The sequence below is a fragment of the Lissotriton vulgaris genome, chromosome 5 (assembly GCF_964263255.1).
Source record: "Lissotriton vulgaris chromosome 5, aLisVul1.2, whole genome shotgun sequence".
Classification (NCBI taxonomy): domain Eukaryota; kingdom Metazoa; phylum Chordata; class Amphibia; order Caudata; family Salamandridae; genus Lissotriton; species Lissotriton vulgaris.
This window is the reverse complement of record NC_141693.1, coordinates 204,910,868-204,930,483: the sequence shown is the minus strand read 5'-3', so window position 1 is coordinate 204,930,483 and position 19,616 is coordinate 204,910,868. Positions and strand designations below refer to the sequence as shown.

At 43.4% G+C, this 19,616-nt stretch overlaps 1 protein-coding gene across 2 annotated transcripts in view; it reads left to right on the top strand.

Moving 5' to 3' along the window:
- RABL6 (RAB, member RAS oncogene family like 6) overlaps positions 1–19,616 on the top strand; it is a 385,105-nt gene that overhangs the window by 209,983 nt on the left and 155,506 nt on the right. For both annotated transcript variants that reach the window (XM_086921172.1, XM_086921173.1), the window contains exon 8: positions 1,766–1,869. In XM_086921172.1, the coding sequence (XP_086777298.1) occupies positions 1,766–1,869 (104 nt within the window). The remainder of the gene's footprint in view (positions 1–1,765; positions 1,870–19,616) is intronic.

Below are 19,616 nucleotides of genomic sequence, written 5' to 3'. Positions count from 1 at the left end.
CAGGTGCCAAATCCTATACCGAATGTGTAATACGGCGAACGGGACATCCGCATCCATATGTAGCAGAGTATCATGTCCACAATGTCTAAATCAGGTCTTAAGTGTCAGAATTTTTTGGAGTGGAGTGGGACTTCATAGACAGGAGCAGAGTTAGAAATAGAGGAGCATTCACCCATTGATTTAAGCAATGGGATTAGCACAGCACTTTTGAATCATTGCAAATAAATGCCAGAGGGCAAGAAGACAGATTGAAGAGTTTAAGGCTCTTTCTCTTATACACCTTTATCACCTTCGTCAGACCACACTTTGGGTCTGATTACGATGTCTGGTGGAGGCTCGGTCCTGGGACCGACAGACACTCTGTCGGCGGTCCTGACCGACCCATTAGGATGCAACTGAACACTGTTCGGTCGCTTTCCTATATTTTACACTGGGAGCATGTATTCTGGCTGTAAACCGGGTGGAATGCTTGCTCCCAGAGTAAAACTGGAGGTGCAGTTCATCCCTGCACCCCATGGCAGGCATGCACCTAAAGGTGCCTGCCACAAGGTGCAGGGATCAACAGAGAAGGCCGTGCACCAAAGGGGGCCCTGCTGTGGGCCCCCTAAGTCGAGTTTCAACAGCCTTTCTGTGTCGGAAAGGCCGGCACGAAAAGGCTGCTGAAACTCAACGTCGTAATTTTAAGGGCGGAAAGAGCTGCTCTTGGGATTACTGGCCGCATTCCGACTGCCGGACAACCTCCCCGAGCTCGTCCGAAGCCAGCGGAATGACCGTTCGGATTCCTTTCCGATCGCCCCCATTGTAATGTTGCGGTCGGAAAGGAATCCAACCGGCATATTACTATCCAGTCGGTATGGCTCCGACTGACGGTGAGAGCCCTTCGGACGGCATCGTGATCGGCCCCTTAGTCTCTTTCCTGGTGCATTTTAGCTTGACCTGAGCCATAGATTTGTTGGACTTCGTTTTTAAGTGTATGTGTAATCTTGGGCAGTAACCAATTTGAAGAAACAGATTGTAACACTGAGGAAGATGTTTAATCTAGTGAAAATGAATGGCGTTCATCAGGTTGAAGATTCCAATCGGAGGATACCTTGTATATTGAATTTCGTATTGGTTAGTTTTTCCATAGATCCCTGTTGCTCTTGAGCTTTTTTCTTTTTTTTTTTTTATTAAGCATACTCCACCCCTGAACTTACCTTGTTGCACCTCCCTTCTTCATGTGTTAAAGACAGATGTGTGGATCTCTGCCCTTTAAGAAAACTTTGTTTCACACTGCGGCCCCTTCTATAATACACGCGTGCCGAGAATTGCAAACAGTAGCTGCAGCTCTCCATTCCTCAACTGGGGCGCCCCTTAATCCCGCCCCAGGAAGCTGGCAACTCCTTTGGCCCATCACTCACTCCTGTTTGTTAATCGGATCTTGCCACCGTGGCTGTCCGAAGTATTGATAATGTGAAGTAATCAGTGGACCCTGAAGAGCTATAACTGGTAAGTAATCCAACCCATGTATGTTCAAGTTGGAGCTGGAGTCTCAGGCGCGTGGCAGAGGCTTGCAGATGCTTTTGTGCTGCTCCGCGTGTTGTTGTCGTGGGTGACAGTGCCAGGGCAGTGTGATGGATTCCGCGTTGCTAATTAATGCATCAGGCTTGGAGGCGGACGGGTGGGGAAGGGAGCCAGCGCGCGCCCTGTTGTTACCAGATCCCCCGTAGCCTGGCTGCGGGGGCCGCGGGCGATCATTGCACTGAACTGCGCCTTCTCATTCCAGAGGGAGACGTTGCTACGGCAGCTGGAGACGAATCAGCTGGACATCGACGCCACGCTGGAGGAGCTCTCGGTGCAGCAGGAGACCGAGGACCAGAACTACGAACTGTACGTGCCCCTCCCTCCCCTCGTGTGTGGCTGTGTGTGCTGCGCAGGCTGTCACTTTACGCAAGCGCTGGGGTCATGGGTCACGCCTCCAAGGTCTTACGGTTCATCACTAGCAGAGGTGTCTGTTCCTAGCAGGGCACGGGTTCTCTTCTGATGCACTGTGGGAGGGAGGGTTTGCTCAGGTCAGAGGCCAGAGTGACAGGCCCGCGCCGCGGCACTGCTGCGCAGGAATATCTGTGTGTGAATAGACCCCTCTTCAAGTGCAGTTTGTTTGCATTCATTGCCCTCGAGCCTTGCTTCGTTTTGCGAAGTAACCTTCGTGGCCCTGCATCACAACAGAGATGTCTGTGTGGGGCTCTTGGGAGGGGGTGAGGAGGATGGGGCGAGGCCTTGGTTTCAGCTGCACACCTTTACGGCCTGCGCAGCCGGTTTCCTCCCCGCCCTTTCCGGTTTGCAGCTGTTTCTGTCTTGGATGTGTTTTGTACCCACTTTGAATGTGTTCGTATTTAGGTCGGGCAGAGAGGCCGCTTTAGCTGTCTCGTCAACCTCTTGGTCAAAAAAAACGCAAATCAAACACATGTAAGAGCTTTCAATCATCCCGACTTAATCCATTGGTCTGTTCACATGTTGTTTTCACCCATCACAGCCTACCGCATTGAGCAGAGGGTCTGCCCACTTCAGCCATTGGTCTCTTCACCGTGAGTGAATACATTTCATTCTTGCACTTGTGCATCACCTTCTAGAAAGTAGTCCACCTTGTCTGGCGCTGGTAGGGTATTCTCTGATCTATTTTCTGCTATAGTTTAACATTTCCATTTATTTTAGCAATGTGTCATTTTTACCTTTTTGTTTGCAATCATACGCGCTCTAGCTTTAGACCGCAGCAGTTTTTATTTTTTTAAATATTTTTACTATTGTCTATTGCTTGTTTTTTAAACAAAGGGTAATACATAATTAAAATTTAAAAAAAATAGGCCTAGCAGTGACCATTTATTTTGTCAATGCTTGCTTTGAATTTGAAGGGAAACCCTTTTGGAGAAGTTCCAGATTTGTTATCCTGCTGTAGGAATTGCGGACAGCTCTTATATTTACACCCCTTTTCTTCTCTGCGCTTCTGCCCAGGACAACTTTGATTAGTTTTTCCACACGCAAAAGGATTCTCTTATTTTGTTGATAGTTCCCATACAACCTCACCCATCCATACTGCAAAATCTTTTTATAATGCCATACTGTGGTGTTTCTGAACTACTCACTACAAACCATCAGATGGCAAGGAGAATCTCCTCTAAGAGAACTACCTCTCAATTAGTAAATTCAGCAGGTCAGTTTTCTTTGTAACAATTGCTGAAATGTGAAGCACACTAATGCATTCATAAATGTATGGGTTCTGTAAAAAAAACTTTCATAAGTAAGAGATTGGGATAAGAACCGTAGTCTCATATGCAGTTTATTTACTGCCACCCAGTATTACATTTGTACAAAGATAAGTGCCAGGGCTCGCACCAGGAGGCCACTGCAGCTTGCACCACCTACAGTCCCTGCCATCGCTTCCAGTGACAGTATCAACACAACTACTAACCATCACACTCCTCCAAATGTGACAGTTCAGACTATTCCAGACCCTCAAAGTTATAAGAATATCTTGAGCGACAAGTATGTCATTTTGAATGCATACAGAATTAATAAACAGTTGTTTTTGTGCTTATCTCTAAATTGAACAGACAGTGCCACCATGTGGCAGACTGTCATTAGTACCGGTGTTGACAATAAAGTGAGTTGCCAAGCCTTGTAAAACACCCGCTCAAATTAAGCACTTCTGCCAGCAGAATGTTCATGGCCAAAATCAAAGAAGAAAGTTCAAAGCTTCACTACCACTTGGAAAAGGTGCAATGAGTAAAATTGCAAAAGTATGTTAAAAAAAAAGGAACACATCTAAGGTGAGTTGTTTTATGTTTGGTGAAGAACTGCCACACTCAGTTTCGTCTTCCCACAACTTTTCCAACGAAGATCTAAATCTAGTGAAAATCAAAAGGATTTATAGCAGTTCAGTAGGTAACAACACTATGAATCATGTTGTCACAATGGGCTCATTTGATGTCTCATGTCATTGCAAAGGCTCTGGACTCATTTCTCTTCAAGTAAAAAAGTGTAGAAACTGTGTACTCTTCTTTGACCTCTGATTCGGTGTCCATATAACACTAGCCTTGAAAAATCTTCAGTTGCCAGCAGTCAAGGAAAGGAAATAGTTCAAGATTCTGTGCTTCACTGACAAGGCAATTCATGCTGCACTTTCAGTTAGCATTATCAGCCTGCCTGGTACCTGAGGTTGAAAAACGAAAACAAAGTTTTCAACACCGAGCCACAGATAAGACACTTGGAGGCAGATATTTTAATGTAGAGATCTTTTGTTATGCTGTTCTCCACATTTAAGATTAGAATACTTTCTAGAGTTCCACAAGATGCAAACTGCCTTTTCAGATTATCATACCCCCTTAATCAGGGCATGCCCAGGAGTCATTTCTATCCTCTATCTGGTGCCAGGAGTAATTGTAGCATCTCCAGGCACCCTCTGCAGAACACTTCCAGGAATTGTGGAAGATCAGAAGAGGACTGGACAATCTGTGACCAGAGTGGAGCCCTGAAGAACTGGACTTGCTCCCTTCTGTACCCACGACAAAGAGGTGTACTCCAAGGGTCATAACGCCGACCTCCTGCTCAAGCTACAGGGATACAACAAGCTACAAGAGGGTTTTCCTGCAACTACCCAGCTGACCAGTGGCAACTGGAACTGGGTTGCACGCCTCCGTTGGCCTCTGCCTGACACCATGTGAATCTATAAGTGCCTTCCCTGAGGTCTTGGGGCGGGGGTGTTGGAAATTGACTCCTTTGTTGGATTAAGACATAAATGAATGAGCGAGAAGGTAAAATCTATGACCAGGACTAACCTGGTTGGTGATATCTAACCCACGCTTCATCGCAGTCAGCCTCAAATTGCACAAAGTCCCGGACTAGTGCAACCATTGGCTATCCTTTGCACTTAATCCTTCTTGGTGCTATTTCTACTTAAACTATTTAAAATTCATATTCCTGGTTCTCCTTATTGGATTTGTATCATTTTTGTGTCATTTTGTTGATTAAATTGTTTTCTATTTACCTTACTTGGTCAGTATTTTTATTGTTTAGCATTTTGACTTTATTACTTTATTGGTACTGCATAAATGCTTTACACATTGCCCTAAGTGATGCCTGCCTGCTCTGTACTATAGCTGCCAGGGGATCAAGCTCAGGTTAATTTAGTGACATTGAGAGTTCATCCTGCCAAGTGTTGTGATTGTACTAATTGGTTTAATGATTGTCCTGCATGTGTTTACTAAAGCGTAGTTATGGTGGTGGGTGCAAGCGGAAGGTCTGAAGTTCTTAATTTTCTGTACTCTGGACTTGCTTTGACTCATAAAAGTGGACCCCCTGCACACTGTGGGCATTATGCAGGACTTCACCATTGATAGAACTTCAGTCTTTCCAGCAATGCCCATAAGTCCCACGTCAACCCTACAAAGAGGCTAATTCTTGTAGGTGTTGTGTTGAATGCACCCTCCTTAAGGCCTTTACTTCTCTTCTGAGGATTGTAGATTTTTGGGGGTATGATTCTGATGTTTCAGTATCAGAAACTGGTTCTGCAACTCCTATCCCTTCTGGGCCTTGTGCATCCTGTTTGTTCCACACACCAGATGACTCTTCACCGGTGCCTGAGATGGGAGTACCTTCAAAATAACTTTTCAGCTTGTGTGCAGAGTTTCAACTCTGCTCTCAGATCTCTATTGATGGATGTCCCTCTCCAGTCTCCAAGTCGAGGGGTCATCTTAGCTGTCCGCTGTTATCGGCCACTGTTATGGGCACCTCCTTGATGGACTGAGGAACTCTTCTAAGTGAGATTATGTTCTAAGGTCTTTGATCTGCATCAGAATGACAAATGTACATAAATGTGCTGGTGTATAAGAGCTGTGAGCCTTGCTTGGAAGGCATTTCTCCCATCCATGTCATGGATCACCGTTCTAGATTAACACACCTACAGTCCATCGTATCAATAGGCAGCGATGTGTGGGGATTGGACTGACTCTCTCTTTTGTTTGTGCCATAAACATTTCCCCAGATGGTACCCTAGGGAAAGCACTCATGTTCAACTGGTTGCGAGATTTGCTCTAGTATTCCCCCCAATCCCTCTTCTATCAAAGTTCCTGCACAATGTGCAGAATGATTTAGCACACCTGTTTATCCTGATTGACCCAGTTTGGATGAGAAGAATTTGATTCACTGATTTAGTGGAACTCATCATTCAGTCCCTTCTTTCGCTTCCGCATGCAATAGACCGGATTGGTGTCAGTACAACGCGAAATATTACATCGCATTCCGTTACAACGGAATTTTTACAACGCAGGATCCATTACATCGGATGCCATTACAACGCATGGCATTACATAGCAGATGGTATTACAACGCATGGCATTACATCGTAAGTATAGGTAAGTATACCTTTTTAAAAAAAATATTATTAAGTTAATTTAATTAATTTAATTAATTAAAAAAAAAAATATTAAAATAGCCAATAATTTAATTTAATAAAATAATATCTATTTAATAAATGTAATTTTAATAAAAAATGGGAATAATTTAATTTAATTTAAATAATTAAATTAACTTAATGTACATATTTTTAAAATTGATATGAAATTTAATTAATTGAAATAATTTATTTTATTTAATTAATTTAATTTAAAAATGTAATTAATGAAATAAAATTAATTTAATTTATTAAACATATTTTAATTAATTTAACAATGGTAAATATAATTTAAGTAACCCAAAACACAAACCCCTGTACCCCAAAATCCAAACCCTGCCCTAAAACCTAAAAACACCCCTGTACCCCAAAACCCAAACCTAGCCCTAAAACCTAAAAACACCCCTGTACCCCCAAACCTTGCCCTAAAACCTAAAAACACCCCTGTACCCCAAAACCCAAACCTTGCCCTAAAACCTAAAAACACCCCTGTACCCCAAAACTCAAACCCTGCCCTAAAACCTAAAAACACCCCTGTACCCCAAAACCCAAACCTTGCCCTAAAACCTAAAAACACCCCTGTACCCCAAAACCCAAACCCTGCCCTAAAACCTAAAAACACCCCTGTACCCCAAAACCCAAACCCTGCCCTAAAACCTAAAAACACCCCTGTACCCCAAAACCCAAACCCTGCCCTAAAACCTAAAAACACCCCTGTACCCCAAAACCCAAACCTTGCCCTAAAACCTAAAAACACCCCTGTACCCCAAAACCCAAACCCTGCCCTAAAACCTAAAAACACCCCTGTACCCCAAAACCCAAACCCTGCCCTAAAACCTAAAAACACCCCTGTACCCCAAAACCCAAACCCTGCCCTAAAACCTAAAAACACCCCTGTACCCCAAAACCCAAACCCAGCCCAAAAACCTAAAAACACCCCTGTACCCCAAAACCCAAACCCTGCCCTAAAACCTAAAAACACCCCTGTACCCCAAAACCCAAACCCTGCCCTAAAACCTAAAAACACCCCTGTACCCCAAAACCCAAACCCAGCCCAAAAACCTAAAAATACCCAAACACCCCAAAACATATACATCAGTACCCCAAAACATATACTCCTATACTCATACTTATTTAAAAAATTACTTAAATTAATATATTTAATTTATAATATTTAAAAACGAAATAAATATTTTTTTTATAATTAATAATAATTAAATCAATTATAAAATATTAAATAAAAAAAAAATTCAATACTTACGATGTAATGGTATGCGTTGTAATAGCATCTGCTATGTAATGCCATGCGTTGTAATGGCATGCATTGTAATGGTATTTGCGATGTAATAGCTGCGTTGTAACAGCATTACGTTGTAATAGTTGCGTTGTAAGAGTAACACACCAATAGACCTGCTTTTGTAGCAGGAAGATCTGGTCCTTTTACTCCAGTCCTCTGACAGTTTGGCTGCATTCGTAGACATTGAGTGGCACCATTTTTAAAACTTCTATATGTCACCTGATGTGCCAGTTGTCATCTGGGCTGCCTGAAAATCTACTTCAAAGTCCATCTGTTTGGGCTGCTGGGTAAAATGTGTTACTTGGATTGAGGTCAAAGTATATCTTGCTGACTTGTCCGTCTTCATGTGCCTACCATGTCAACCCTCCTCATTCAAGTCCTCTAGAGCAGCTTTTTTTGTTTCCTCCTCTGCTTTTTATTTTTCCACTATGTAATTTGAATGTGGTGTTAAACTTCATCATGGCTTTGCTATTTGAACCAGCACAACTGCTTGATGCTTTCTTTGAAGACTGCGTTTTTGGTGGCAACATCTTCAGCTTAGAGGTGTGGTGAATTACAGGCCCTTTCAGTCTGGCCACCTTTAACTATTTTCTTTCCTAAAAAAGTGGTTCCTGAGATCTGCCTTTGCTTCTTCCCAAGGATCATGTCTGACTTTTATCTGGGCTGGTTTATCACTCTTCCTTCCTTCTTTTCCCTTCCTTATCCCTCTATGAAAGAGGCGAGATTACATGATTTGGACTCTAGGCTTCCTGCATCTTAGTACATCGACCAGTCAAGACAATTTACAGTCGATCTTCAGCAATTAGTGGGCTTCGCTGGAGCCAAAAAAAAGCTGGGTGGTTATGATTTCCTGGTGAGACACCTTGTGTAAAAAGCCCTGTAAGACCTTAAACAGGAATGTACTCTGACTGGCAGTTCAACTGCTCTCACCAGGGGCATCCCAGTGGCTGATAATTACCCTGCCCCACTTTGTCTTCATTGTCTCAGAGTTCGGACACAGTGAATATTTATTTGTCAAGACTGAGTTTCATTACTTTTTTGGTTAACGGGAGCTACTCAATCCTGTCTCTAAAGAGTATTGCTATAGAACTAATTTATAATCTGGCAAATGCTTAGCCAACAGAAGAAAATGTTATATACCTTTGGAAATTATATTTATGGTGATACTATATCTTGCTGCAGATGTTTTACTACCCTTGTTCCTCACTACCTCTGATGTGTTTTTGCCAATAACAATAAGAACCTCAGGTGTGTAAATGTGTCTCTTATGTTCTTTTGCTGTATAGTTTTTACAGTTCCTCTCTACGAACCTTGATAAGTTGTGGAAATGATTGAATGAACTGAAACCAGCACAACAGACTGCCTTATATGGCCAGATGTCATCACATCTTGGTTGATTGAGCTGCAATTGGAGTTGTGTGGTACCTTCTGCTGGCGCTACCTTCTGCTGGCGCTAGACAGCTAGTACTGGAGGAAAGTTTCTGAATCCTGTCTAGTGTCTGGATAAATTCACAAGATGAGGAGTCTGGGAAGTTGTAGTATCCACCTAAAATATAATTACAGAAGATAAGTACCTTTTAGTCAGGATTCTCATTTAATATACCTGATTACATCAGCACACAAGTGGGTCTCTGAAACTGACTCCTATCAGCAGTCCTGCATCCACAACTATTTAGATATTTGCTTTTGCACCACCTAAATCCTCATGTAACAACCTTCTTTCAAAGCCATCTGTCTTTGGCCACCAGCTGCATGGAGCTCTTTACTAAAAATAAATTCGTTTAGGATCTGTGCAGAAATAGATCCCACCTATCAAGCCATAACTCTTGTCTTTTTTGCACAAGTGAATTATGTGAGAAAGATGGTGCAATATGTTTTTCATGATCCATTGCCTCACGCTGTAGCTTTGTAGCTCTACGTCTTTGAGACCTGGAACTATCTCATCTGGGAATTGGCCTTTTGCAGTATGCTTTCCCTCCTGTTATGGAGCAATCTTTCCATAGCCAAGTTACTATGCAGCCTGCTTCCTGTGAGCAAAAATGTATAACCCTTTGATCCCGTCTTCATAAAGTATACAAATTATAAGTAAAAGGAATTAATCAACAATAAATATACACCTTTCCATTCTTTAGTCTGCTCATACATTTGGATCATACAGCTGTGGTGCCTTGGACATTTATATCTTCTGCTATGAAGAACAAATCATACTCAAACCGTAACTTACTTCTCTTGGACTGCCTATCAGAAGCATACCTATTTACTTGAACGGTATGTAGACTTTTTGTGCTTTATATTAGGGGACAGATTTTCCTTTTGGGTGTAAATATTTCGGCTTTTATCTCTGTTGGCCACATGTTACCATCGCCTTCTGGTTATAGAACATTAAACAAAGAATTTGTTCTCAGTAGTATGCCTGCCTACAGTCGCTGTTCATTTCTCCTTTTCGAAGTTAATACCATTCCATTCCAAGCAACTGAACAGAATTCAGCTAATCAAAATTTGCTGTTACTACATCTCACTTCTACAAATCAGGACACCGTGGACCATCAGCAAGATCACATCATTTTAACCTTGCTCAATATACATGCTTGAAACAGACTTGAATGTTTCAGAGGACACAAAGAACATAAATCTGCTCCTGATTACACTCAGCCTGCACTTGGTCTTAGGGCACATGACTTGGGGAAGGCCTACGTTGCAGATGGCTTGGGCCAGCAAGCAGTTGGTTTAAGGAGCTATCTCCAACTCTGTTGACTGGTAGAGAATACTAGTGAAGGGGCATCCTCCTTCCTGATGTTCTGGTTACCAGGAATCCATCATCCAGAGAGATGGGCCAACCTTCCTTGCTTTATACATTGAAGATTGGCAGTGCCTCTGCCACTTAATGGCTCAGTTCAGAGGTGTACTAGAGTCCAGCCTCCACAGGATTCTTGCCAGGGCATGTTCATTTTAAAGACATGTGAGTAGAGCTCACTGATCAGCTCTGCTTGGCATCTGACTTGTAGATCATTCTCAATTCATAGATCCAGATTCTAAAATGAATGCAACTTCATCGTGATCTAATGGGAAAGGTGCATCACATGGCTGTCCTACACTGCTTTAGATCAGACAAGGAAGAGGCAGATTTACATGCACACATGTCATTCTTAAAAGAATAACAGCCAGTGGGGTGCACTTTTCACAGCGAATTTAACACCACAGATGGTTGTCCCAGTACACTAGGCCTCCTTCCCACCCCCATACATTTATTTACTCTGCTCTCAGCACGTACGTGCATCTCCCACTACCTAATCCCTCGCATAGACAATTTTATTGATTTATGACCGTGCTTTCTGAAGTTCCAACTTGCCGTATTGCAGTAGCTTTCTAGTACTTATAAATGTCTCTCTGCGTAAGTTGCAGAATTGACTAAAGTAACCACGCCGGAGCACATATTATTGTTTCTTGAGAAACTTCTTTGCTTCAAGATTGTCTATAGATTATCTACATTGTACTGCCCTGGAACTTTCTTTTGTAAGGATTGTGCATATGTGATTATATGGCATGGTTCCAAGTACACTAGTTCGTTGCAGCCCAGTCGTAGCAAAGGGTAAGTTCAATAAGATGACCTACCTGGAGGTAGAGGAGTAGCATTCTAAGTCTTATGAGTTACAAATTGTTTTTATCGTAATGCCTGTGATTCCATTGGTCAGTGAAAGCTGTGCTTTGATCTAGACACCATTTTTTAGGTCTCGCCTGGCGAAAGCAGCGCCTGCGCTACTCTCGCCATTGAGAGAACCTTTTGGAATAGATTCACAAAGCTTGAAAACATGTGCGCGTCCAGATGGACAAAGATGGCTGCTCTCGCCATCCGCAAAGCTAAACATGCACGCGTAGGGACAAAAAAATGCACGCGCATGTGGACAGCCCGACGCCATCTTTGTTTACTTTCATTGGTGTAGGGATGTGCACACACGCCCGCATTCTTTTGTCTCTATGGGTGCATGGCGGCTTGCATGCGAGTCTTCCCGGGGGCATTAAAGTCACTCTCTCACCATATTCCAGAACGTTGTCCCTACGCGTGCATAGGGGCGTGCTTGTGTGGCTTCCTGCAAGCATTAAAGTCACTCTCTCGCCATATTCCAGAACGGAGCACAGCAATGAATTGCGTATCCACACTTTTCCCTGCATCAGCAATGACAAAATTGCTGTTTGTTTATTTCTTCAGCCTCAGCTGTAGGAGGTGCACATGCGTAGCAGAGACGGCTGCTTCCTGGGCATTTGGAGTTTGTGAGGCCGCGGGGAAATGAAAGGACGATGGACCAAGGATACGTGGAGGAGTGTCTCCTGCAACGGGAGAAGAAAACCTGACCTTTTTAAGTGGAGGTGATTTGACAGAGTTGCTGTGCCTTGACGCGTTCCCCCCCTCCTAGGCTGAGAGACTGAAATCCAGCACAGGTCTTGTTGTGATTGGACATCCGCCCCGTCGCTTTCCCATGCATTGGCTTGCAATTGGTCCATCTGGCTCTCATGTGGTGTGCGGCTTTCTGTTGGGACGCGTTTACCCAAAGCTCGTCTACGGTCACTTAGTAAATATTTACAACATCCTCGTGTTTTTCATTCTTGGCGGAAATGGTGGAGCTTGCGGTTACTCTTTCCTAGATTGATTGGTTGATTGAATATTTAAAAATAGATTGTTATTACTCTATTAAATCTTTCAGAGAATGATTTGTATTTTGTAACATGGAATAGTGTCCACTCACTGACTGCTGAGTTTCTTGCCTGTGTATGGTCCTTCACCCTGCCTGCTGACTGCCCACCTCAGTGCTGCTTGCGGAACTGCCACTCTGCCTCCTAAGCATCCACGCACTACACTCGCTGCCTGATAAGCGCGAGCTCGCTGCTTCTTTAGCTCCCGCTCACTGCCTGATTGTCTACTGCATTCTGAATGGCCACTCACTATCTGATGTGCTCGTGCGCACTGCATGTTGAGCCTTCTCTCTCTAACTGCCTGTTGTGCTGAACTCACTACCTCTTCTAAATGCTTCCTGAACATCCAGTCTGTCGGGCACGTGATTGACTCAACCCCATCCCAAAACACTTTACAGATGCACACGCTTGTCAGCAGCTCTCTCTCCCCTCGGCCGGCCCATCTTTGATGGGACATCTTACAGATAAATCCCCCAGGTGAGCCTTCTCGGCGCTTCACTCTGTGTTCGAGGAAAGCTGTTCATAGTCTTCGCTGATCAGGGTATGCTCCTCTAGCCGCGGGCTCTCTGCTGTGACCCAGGAGCAGCTCTCCTTACTAGGCTCCGCATCAGGGTGCGGTTCATGGATTTACTCGGCTGGCACTGTAGTGGTGGAGGGCCCAGTTGGCCTGGTGGTGCCTCTTCTGTGCTTGGAAGCAAATTTACAACACTGCTCTGAGTTGTGCCTGACTAGTCTGCCGTGGTTGCCAGTAATGGGGTAGGGTAGGTCAGTACATTTGCGTTCGCCTCATATATATGCACATCACAGGTCCGGATCAATGCTTCATCTTTACGAGGCCGATTAACAGAATACCATTGAGGTAGCATAATCTACTCATGGGTTACAAGTGCATACAATCCTGGCAGCAAGCTCCACGTGGAATGCAAGCCAGGAATATTATGAAAACAGGCCTACTGAAAACAAAACGTGTAAAAAACAAAACACCATCATACTTCAATGGATGACGAGGCCGCTTAGCTGGTTAATGCATCTACTACAAAGCCTTGCTTGTAGCCTGTTTGTCACTGGTTACGGTTCAAGTGGAATGGACTCTGCCCTACACCTATCTGAGGTTGATAAAATGAGTACCATTGAGATGAGGAATGATGTACAGCAGGGTCAGACTGGGACAAAAAATAGGACTGAGCACCAGTTAGCGAACCACATAGCTTAAGAAAGTAGCCCACATTTTCAAATCATGCCTGTTTTGAGCTTGTAAAGTCACACTGTATGAGTATCTTGCAAGGCGTGTGAGAGAACTTCATGTATTTGTGTTTACAGTTTTTTTTAAATTATTTTATTTTGCATAGCTTTATCAACAAACATAAAACCAATTACCGCTACCATAAAACATGAGTACATTGTAGGAAGGTGCATCAGTACAAGAAATCACATCAGTACAGTTAGCTGCAGGCAATAGTTATGGTAATATCAGGTCTGGAAATCAAGGTGCTGTAAAAAGAACAGCAGGTGAAAGATAAACCAGCATGCGAAAATCTGTAACTAGAGCTGGTTTATTTTTTTATTTTTTTCATTTCAAGGGATTGGAGGGCAACGTTATTTGCCGTGACTTACACGGTTTGTTGGGGTGAGTGTTGAAGCCGGGATAAAAGCGAACACATTGTACTCACTACACCTTTCCCAGTCTGTGCACCTGCTGGAACAGAGGGCTTGTTGGTACACTGATACTTTAACCCCTTCTGCTCCAGTTCTGAATACTTTTCCTACAGCAGTGCATGTGGAATCGGCCCACTGGAGAGTGTTGTTCGTAAAGTGATCGGGCACCTGGGGGTAAATGGCGCGCTTTATAAAAACGCATAAATGAATACATGTTGCTTTATATTAGACCGGACCCGTCAACTGATCGCTGAGCATTGCAGAAAGCCGCACCAGGAACTGTTTTTTGGGTTGGGGTTTGTGCCCCTTTTACACTTGTTGCTTGCCTTGTGAGTGTAGGGGGGGCACTAGCATTGAGAACTGTATAAAGATAGACGCAAGGTTGACAACAGCTGTCGAGGAACTAGATATATTTGGAGCCTTGCAGGAAGGGGCTCTTTGTATCCTAGTTGTGGGTGGGCGCATAAGCATATGGACACCCAAGGGGAACCGATGGGGTAATTCCATACAAAGAGAATCTCAAAATGAGACCGAGGAGGAAACTCCGGGGTGACAGACATGGGCTCTTAGCAGCAAACTGGTGGTTGGACACTGCCTAATCCTAATGGGCGAGGTGGGGGCAGAGTCTGGCAGAGTTCCTATAACTTGACAGTTCTTGTTTTTCGTTATGTGTTCATTGACTCTTTAGCTCAATACCCGGTAATTTCTGTTGTCACACTTGAGTACTAATATGTGTCACGAAACCGTTGCATATGACTGTAATATGTAAAACTGCAATAAAAAGATTTTAAACAAGCATTTGCAATGCAATAGGTCTCGCATTATCACGAGTTTCAGCTATTGGCATTGTAACTGACAATGTATTTATTTATTTATTTTATTTATAACATTTATAGAGCGCACTGTTACCAAAACTGTGTCCTGGCGCTAACATGAAAGCTCCCCTAGGCTGGCCTGAAACTTAATGAACGAAAAACCATGTTTTCAAATTTTTGCGGAAGGTCATTAAATCTGTGATCTGTTTAAGAGCCAATGGGAGAGCATTCCAAGCCCTTGCTGCCCCCAAGATAAAGCTTCTGCCACCCCAGCGTGCTTTCCTTATCCGAGGGGTCGCGATCAGCCCCAGATTGGCTGACCTAAGATGTCTACCCGGCAGGTACCAGTGAAAGTACTGTGTTAGAAATGATGGGCCAAGACCACGAAGTGCCTTGAAAACTATGCACAAGGTTTTAAAGGAGATCCCTTTCCGCACTGGGAGCCAGTGCAGCTTCACCAATTCCTGGGAAACTGATGCAAACTTCGGTACGCCTGTGATAAGGCGAGCTGCTGCGTTTTGCAAGGCCTGTAGTTTGTTGAGGAGCCCCTGTTGAGCATTGAGAAAAGGGTAAAAAAGGAAGGATCTTCCGGATTATTTTCAGTGTAAAATGAATGGCTGACATCATTGCATTGACTTGGGGCCTAAAGGTAAGTTTATCATCGATCAGAACCCCTAGGTTCTTGACCTCGGTAACTGGAACGGGGGGTAGACCCATTCCTTAAGGCCACCAGTTCAGACTCCAAAAGTTATCACTGGAGCCGAAAAGTAAGACTTCGGTTTTGGCCGAGTTTAACTTTAAACAGTTCCTAGCCATCCAGTCGCTAACCGCTGACCTGCACTCTTGGAATTTACTGGCTACGCCTTCCTCTCTACCTGGTAGCAGTGATACCACAATCTGCGTATCATCCCCATATTATGTAAGCTCAAACCCATAAGATCGAATGACTGGGGCCAAAGAGGAAACATAAACATTGAAACGGGTGGGGCTTAGGGAGGATCCCTGGGGAACCCCACAGGGTAGCATGAATGGTTTGGACTCGAACTCCCCCAGTGTCACCACCTGGATCCAATTGGTAAGGAAAGTTTTCAAGATCTTGTGTTTTATTTGTGTTTCAAAAACCAAAACATAAATAAAAGGCATTGTCATTTACAATGCCAATAGCTCAAACTTGTGTAAATGCGAGACCTGTTGCATTGCAAATGCTTGTTTGTTTTTCGGGGGGTTGGAGGGAGATTGGTGCTAGTGTATGTGGCAGGAAGAAAAAGAGAGTGCTGCGTGTGAAATCACCTATTACGATAACCTCCACTTTAGTGCCATTTAGCTGAATTGTCATTCAGTTGCAAACCTGACCCAAGAATCGGTAGTCTTACTGTGGAGGAAGGCATTGTCACTCAGTTCTTAGTGTTGTTTGCATGCACCTGTAATTCCAGCTGGTGCTGTGCTTTTAATAGTGGCGCTTACAGTATTTTGTTGACAACTATTTGCCAATTTTAACTTGCTGCCTCTGACCCTGGGAAAATCATTAACACCATTGTAAGGCTTTACCTGCGGTCCTTGTCCACTTTTCTAGCAATGGTATGGGCTGTCAATGTGGTTTTCAAAAGCGGAGATTTCCAATCAACATGGACACAAAAATAATATGTTTGGCTTGAAGCAGAGTTTCTTGATTGAGAATGCCAAAATAAGCTGTCTCGGGATTGGATCAAGAAGTGGGAAACTAGTTTCATTATTAAGGTAATTACAAATTGCATTGCATAACACAAATAAAGGGAGTATTCCCAAAATATACTTTACAGTAGCCAATTTGGTTTCCCACAATGCTGGGGCAACTATGCGATATTTGGAAAGAAATATTGGTTTAACTAGAGTATAATGTAGCCTCCTTCTATTCAAAAACGTTATACAATAAAATGTGCCCCTTTCAGGATAGGACGTGAGTTTACTAATATTATTCTGTTCTATGTCGCAATATTGAATGTCTGTGTGATCTTCTCACTTTCTTCCGATTTGCGTTAACGCTTCTATTGGTTTAACTAAGAGCCTGTTATTCCAAATCCACGGTTGCAGATCTGTTTACTTTTGAGAATATAATTTATTTTCCAGCTCTAAGGGTTGTTCAGTATCACATCTAGCCAAACGTTTTAACAGATGTCCTAGTTATGTATAAATTACGAAAACCAGCCAGCCTCTTTTGTCAGCAGAATCCTTAAAAGTAAAGCTGGCAAAGAGATCTGCAATTTTGGCATCTCCTGCATCTTGCCATTGGTTGGACAAAGGCATTGGTAATAACCAAAGACTGTGGTAATAACCAAAGACCTACTTTTTCAATTCTGAGAGAGGATTTTCTGTATAAAAAGATGGAATATGCAAAACACTGTTAAAAACTGGCCTACGTTTACTCGAGACTATTAAAGCTTGTATTGTACAGTTGTAGGAATCCTTGGAAGGCTGATAAGTCAGGGAGTCTGGAGTGATAAATTCTTTAAGCATTTTAATAGAAAGGTATATTCTCAAAACCAGTAAAATCCCTTGAAAACCAGCTAGCGAGTTTCGCCAATGGTTCCAGATAATGAAAACGGAGATCTGGAAGAGCCCTAACCGCCCTACTCCACACACACCCTCAAACCCCCATTTCCCCCCCCCCCCCCCCCCCCCACGAGCCGCCGAACCCCTAAATCTAAAAGTGTGCTGCCAGGTGGCTTGGTGAAAGGCCCTGTGCGTTGGCCACACACTTGAGGAGTATTTGCACGAAGCAGGACTTCAGAACTGGCTGGCTGCCGTGTGGATCAGATTTAGACTGTGGAAGGCCCGAACCCTTTAAAACATTAGTTTGTTGAGATGAGAAAAGTCGCCAGCCCTGTTGTGGCGTGGTGATAATCTATTGATTGGATTTAGCAATGCAAATGGAAGGCTGAACTGGAAAAAGGGAAAGGATGGGGTTATCCCAAGGCAGTCACTGCACTCACAGACCAGGGTTCTTGTGAGACCAGCTAGTATGGACAGTCATATCAGTTAGCGATTTAAACCTAGGGATCTGTTGGAGTGCACCCCAAGGATGGAGTAACGCCAGAGGATACTTTCTACATGTTGTATGTTTGATAATTGCATACAATTGGAGAAGTGTGGCTCAATGGTTAGAGCGGCAGACCTTGAAGCAGAGCGCTGGCCAGGGACCAGGGTTCGATTCCCGCCTTGGCGGGTTTCGGGCTTAAATTCCTCTGACCGGATATTCTCGCCTCAGTGCCGATTCTAAGCATGGGTCCCACGCTGCAACTCTGGGCAATAGCTTGCTTAGTCTCCACAAAGGCCCCCTGATACACAAGGGATGCCTGGTTTCACCATGGGATGCTCAGGAGTGGACACCCCACAAGGAAAAGCCAGGAGGGGTTCCCTTGTGGTAGGAGTACAAGCGCCGGGATGCCTCCGGGTCACTGTTCGCGCTATACAAATACAACACATTTACATTTACATTTACAATTGAGGTTATAAATGCATTTTGATATATAGCAGGCTTTAATACACGTCTCACCCTCAAGCATACTGGTTTTTTTTAAATAATTGTTCTAAAACTGCTGGTGTAAAATTTCAGCAAATGGCTTAGTCTAAGTTTGTGTAACGGGTGTGAGGTTCAAGGCAGAGTAGCGTGGTAATCCTAATCCCACTTGCATCATAGCAGGAAGTGCGCACTCCTACAGTACTCTCAATTTATGGAATAGCCTTCCTTAGGCATCAAGATACCAATCTAACTACTTGGGGGTACTCAAACAACTGAAAACATGATTGTTTCCAAAGACTTCTTCCCTGTATTGGAGTGTGTGCCTCTTGCCGAGATACACCTAGGGCTTACGAAGTGCATTTCACAGTTTGTTTTCCTTCTGGAAGAGGTTTAGGAGTTTAGTTTGTGTTTACCATCGCCCTAGAAAGTTAAGCATTTGTGTATTTAGGTTTCGTTTCACACTGGCTAGCCTTTCAAGAAGAATCAATCAATATGTCCCTGTGTATACTGGCATGGCCAGTGTATTTATTTATAAAGTTTTATATAGCGCAAACAAGATCCCGAAGAATATCAGAGCACTTTACAATAAGTTGGAAGAGAGGACAAAATGAAATATACACAGCAATTGTGGAAAGAAAAAAAAGAAGAAACCAATGCTAAATAGTAAACAATGGTACACATATAAGGTATAATATTATGCAGACGATCCGATCCGTGACTGTTAGTTGTGCCATGGAGCTAGATACAAAGAGACAACCGCTAAGTGAGAATTTACCAACTACCCCAGTATTTTTAAGCTTTCTTTGGCATTTCTTTCAGTATTGAAAGAGAAATGTTCTTGTGAGTGTCCACTGAGTCATCACAGCTTACCAAACGAACACTGAAATCGAAAAACTAATAATGAGAATTATTGGCCATTGTTGGCTCTAGAGTTGCAGAAGGGAAAAAGAGAGGATCTTATAATTGTGTGATTGATTTGAATTAGCAACAGCCAACCCCCTTTGGTGAGGATAAGAAATATGTTCTGTGAAAACTGTTCAAGGGTGAGACGAGTAGTTAAATTCAGGTGAAAGTAAGAATTTGTAATGGTAGCCCGTTTTGAGACGCGCAGGTGCAAACCCATCAGTGATTCTGCAAAATGTGCTCCTTACTCCGCTGAGGGCACAGACAGCAGAAAGGTAGTAGCAAGCAAAATTGTCCAGTGCAACAAATCAATCTTTTCTCCGTTCCTCA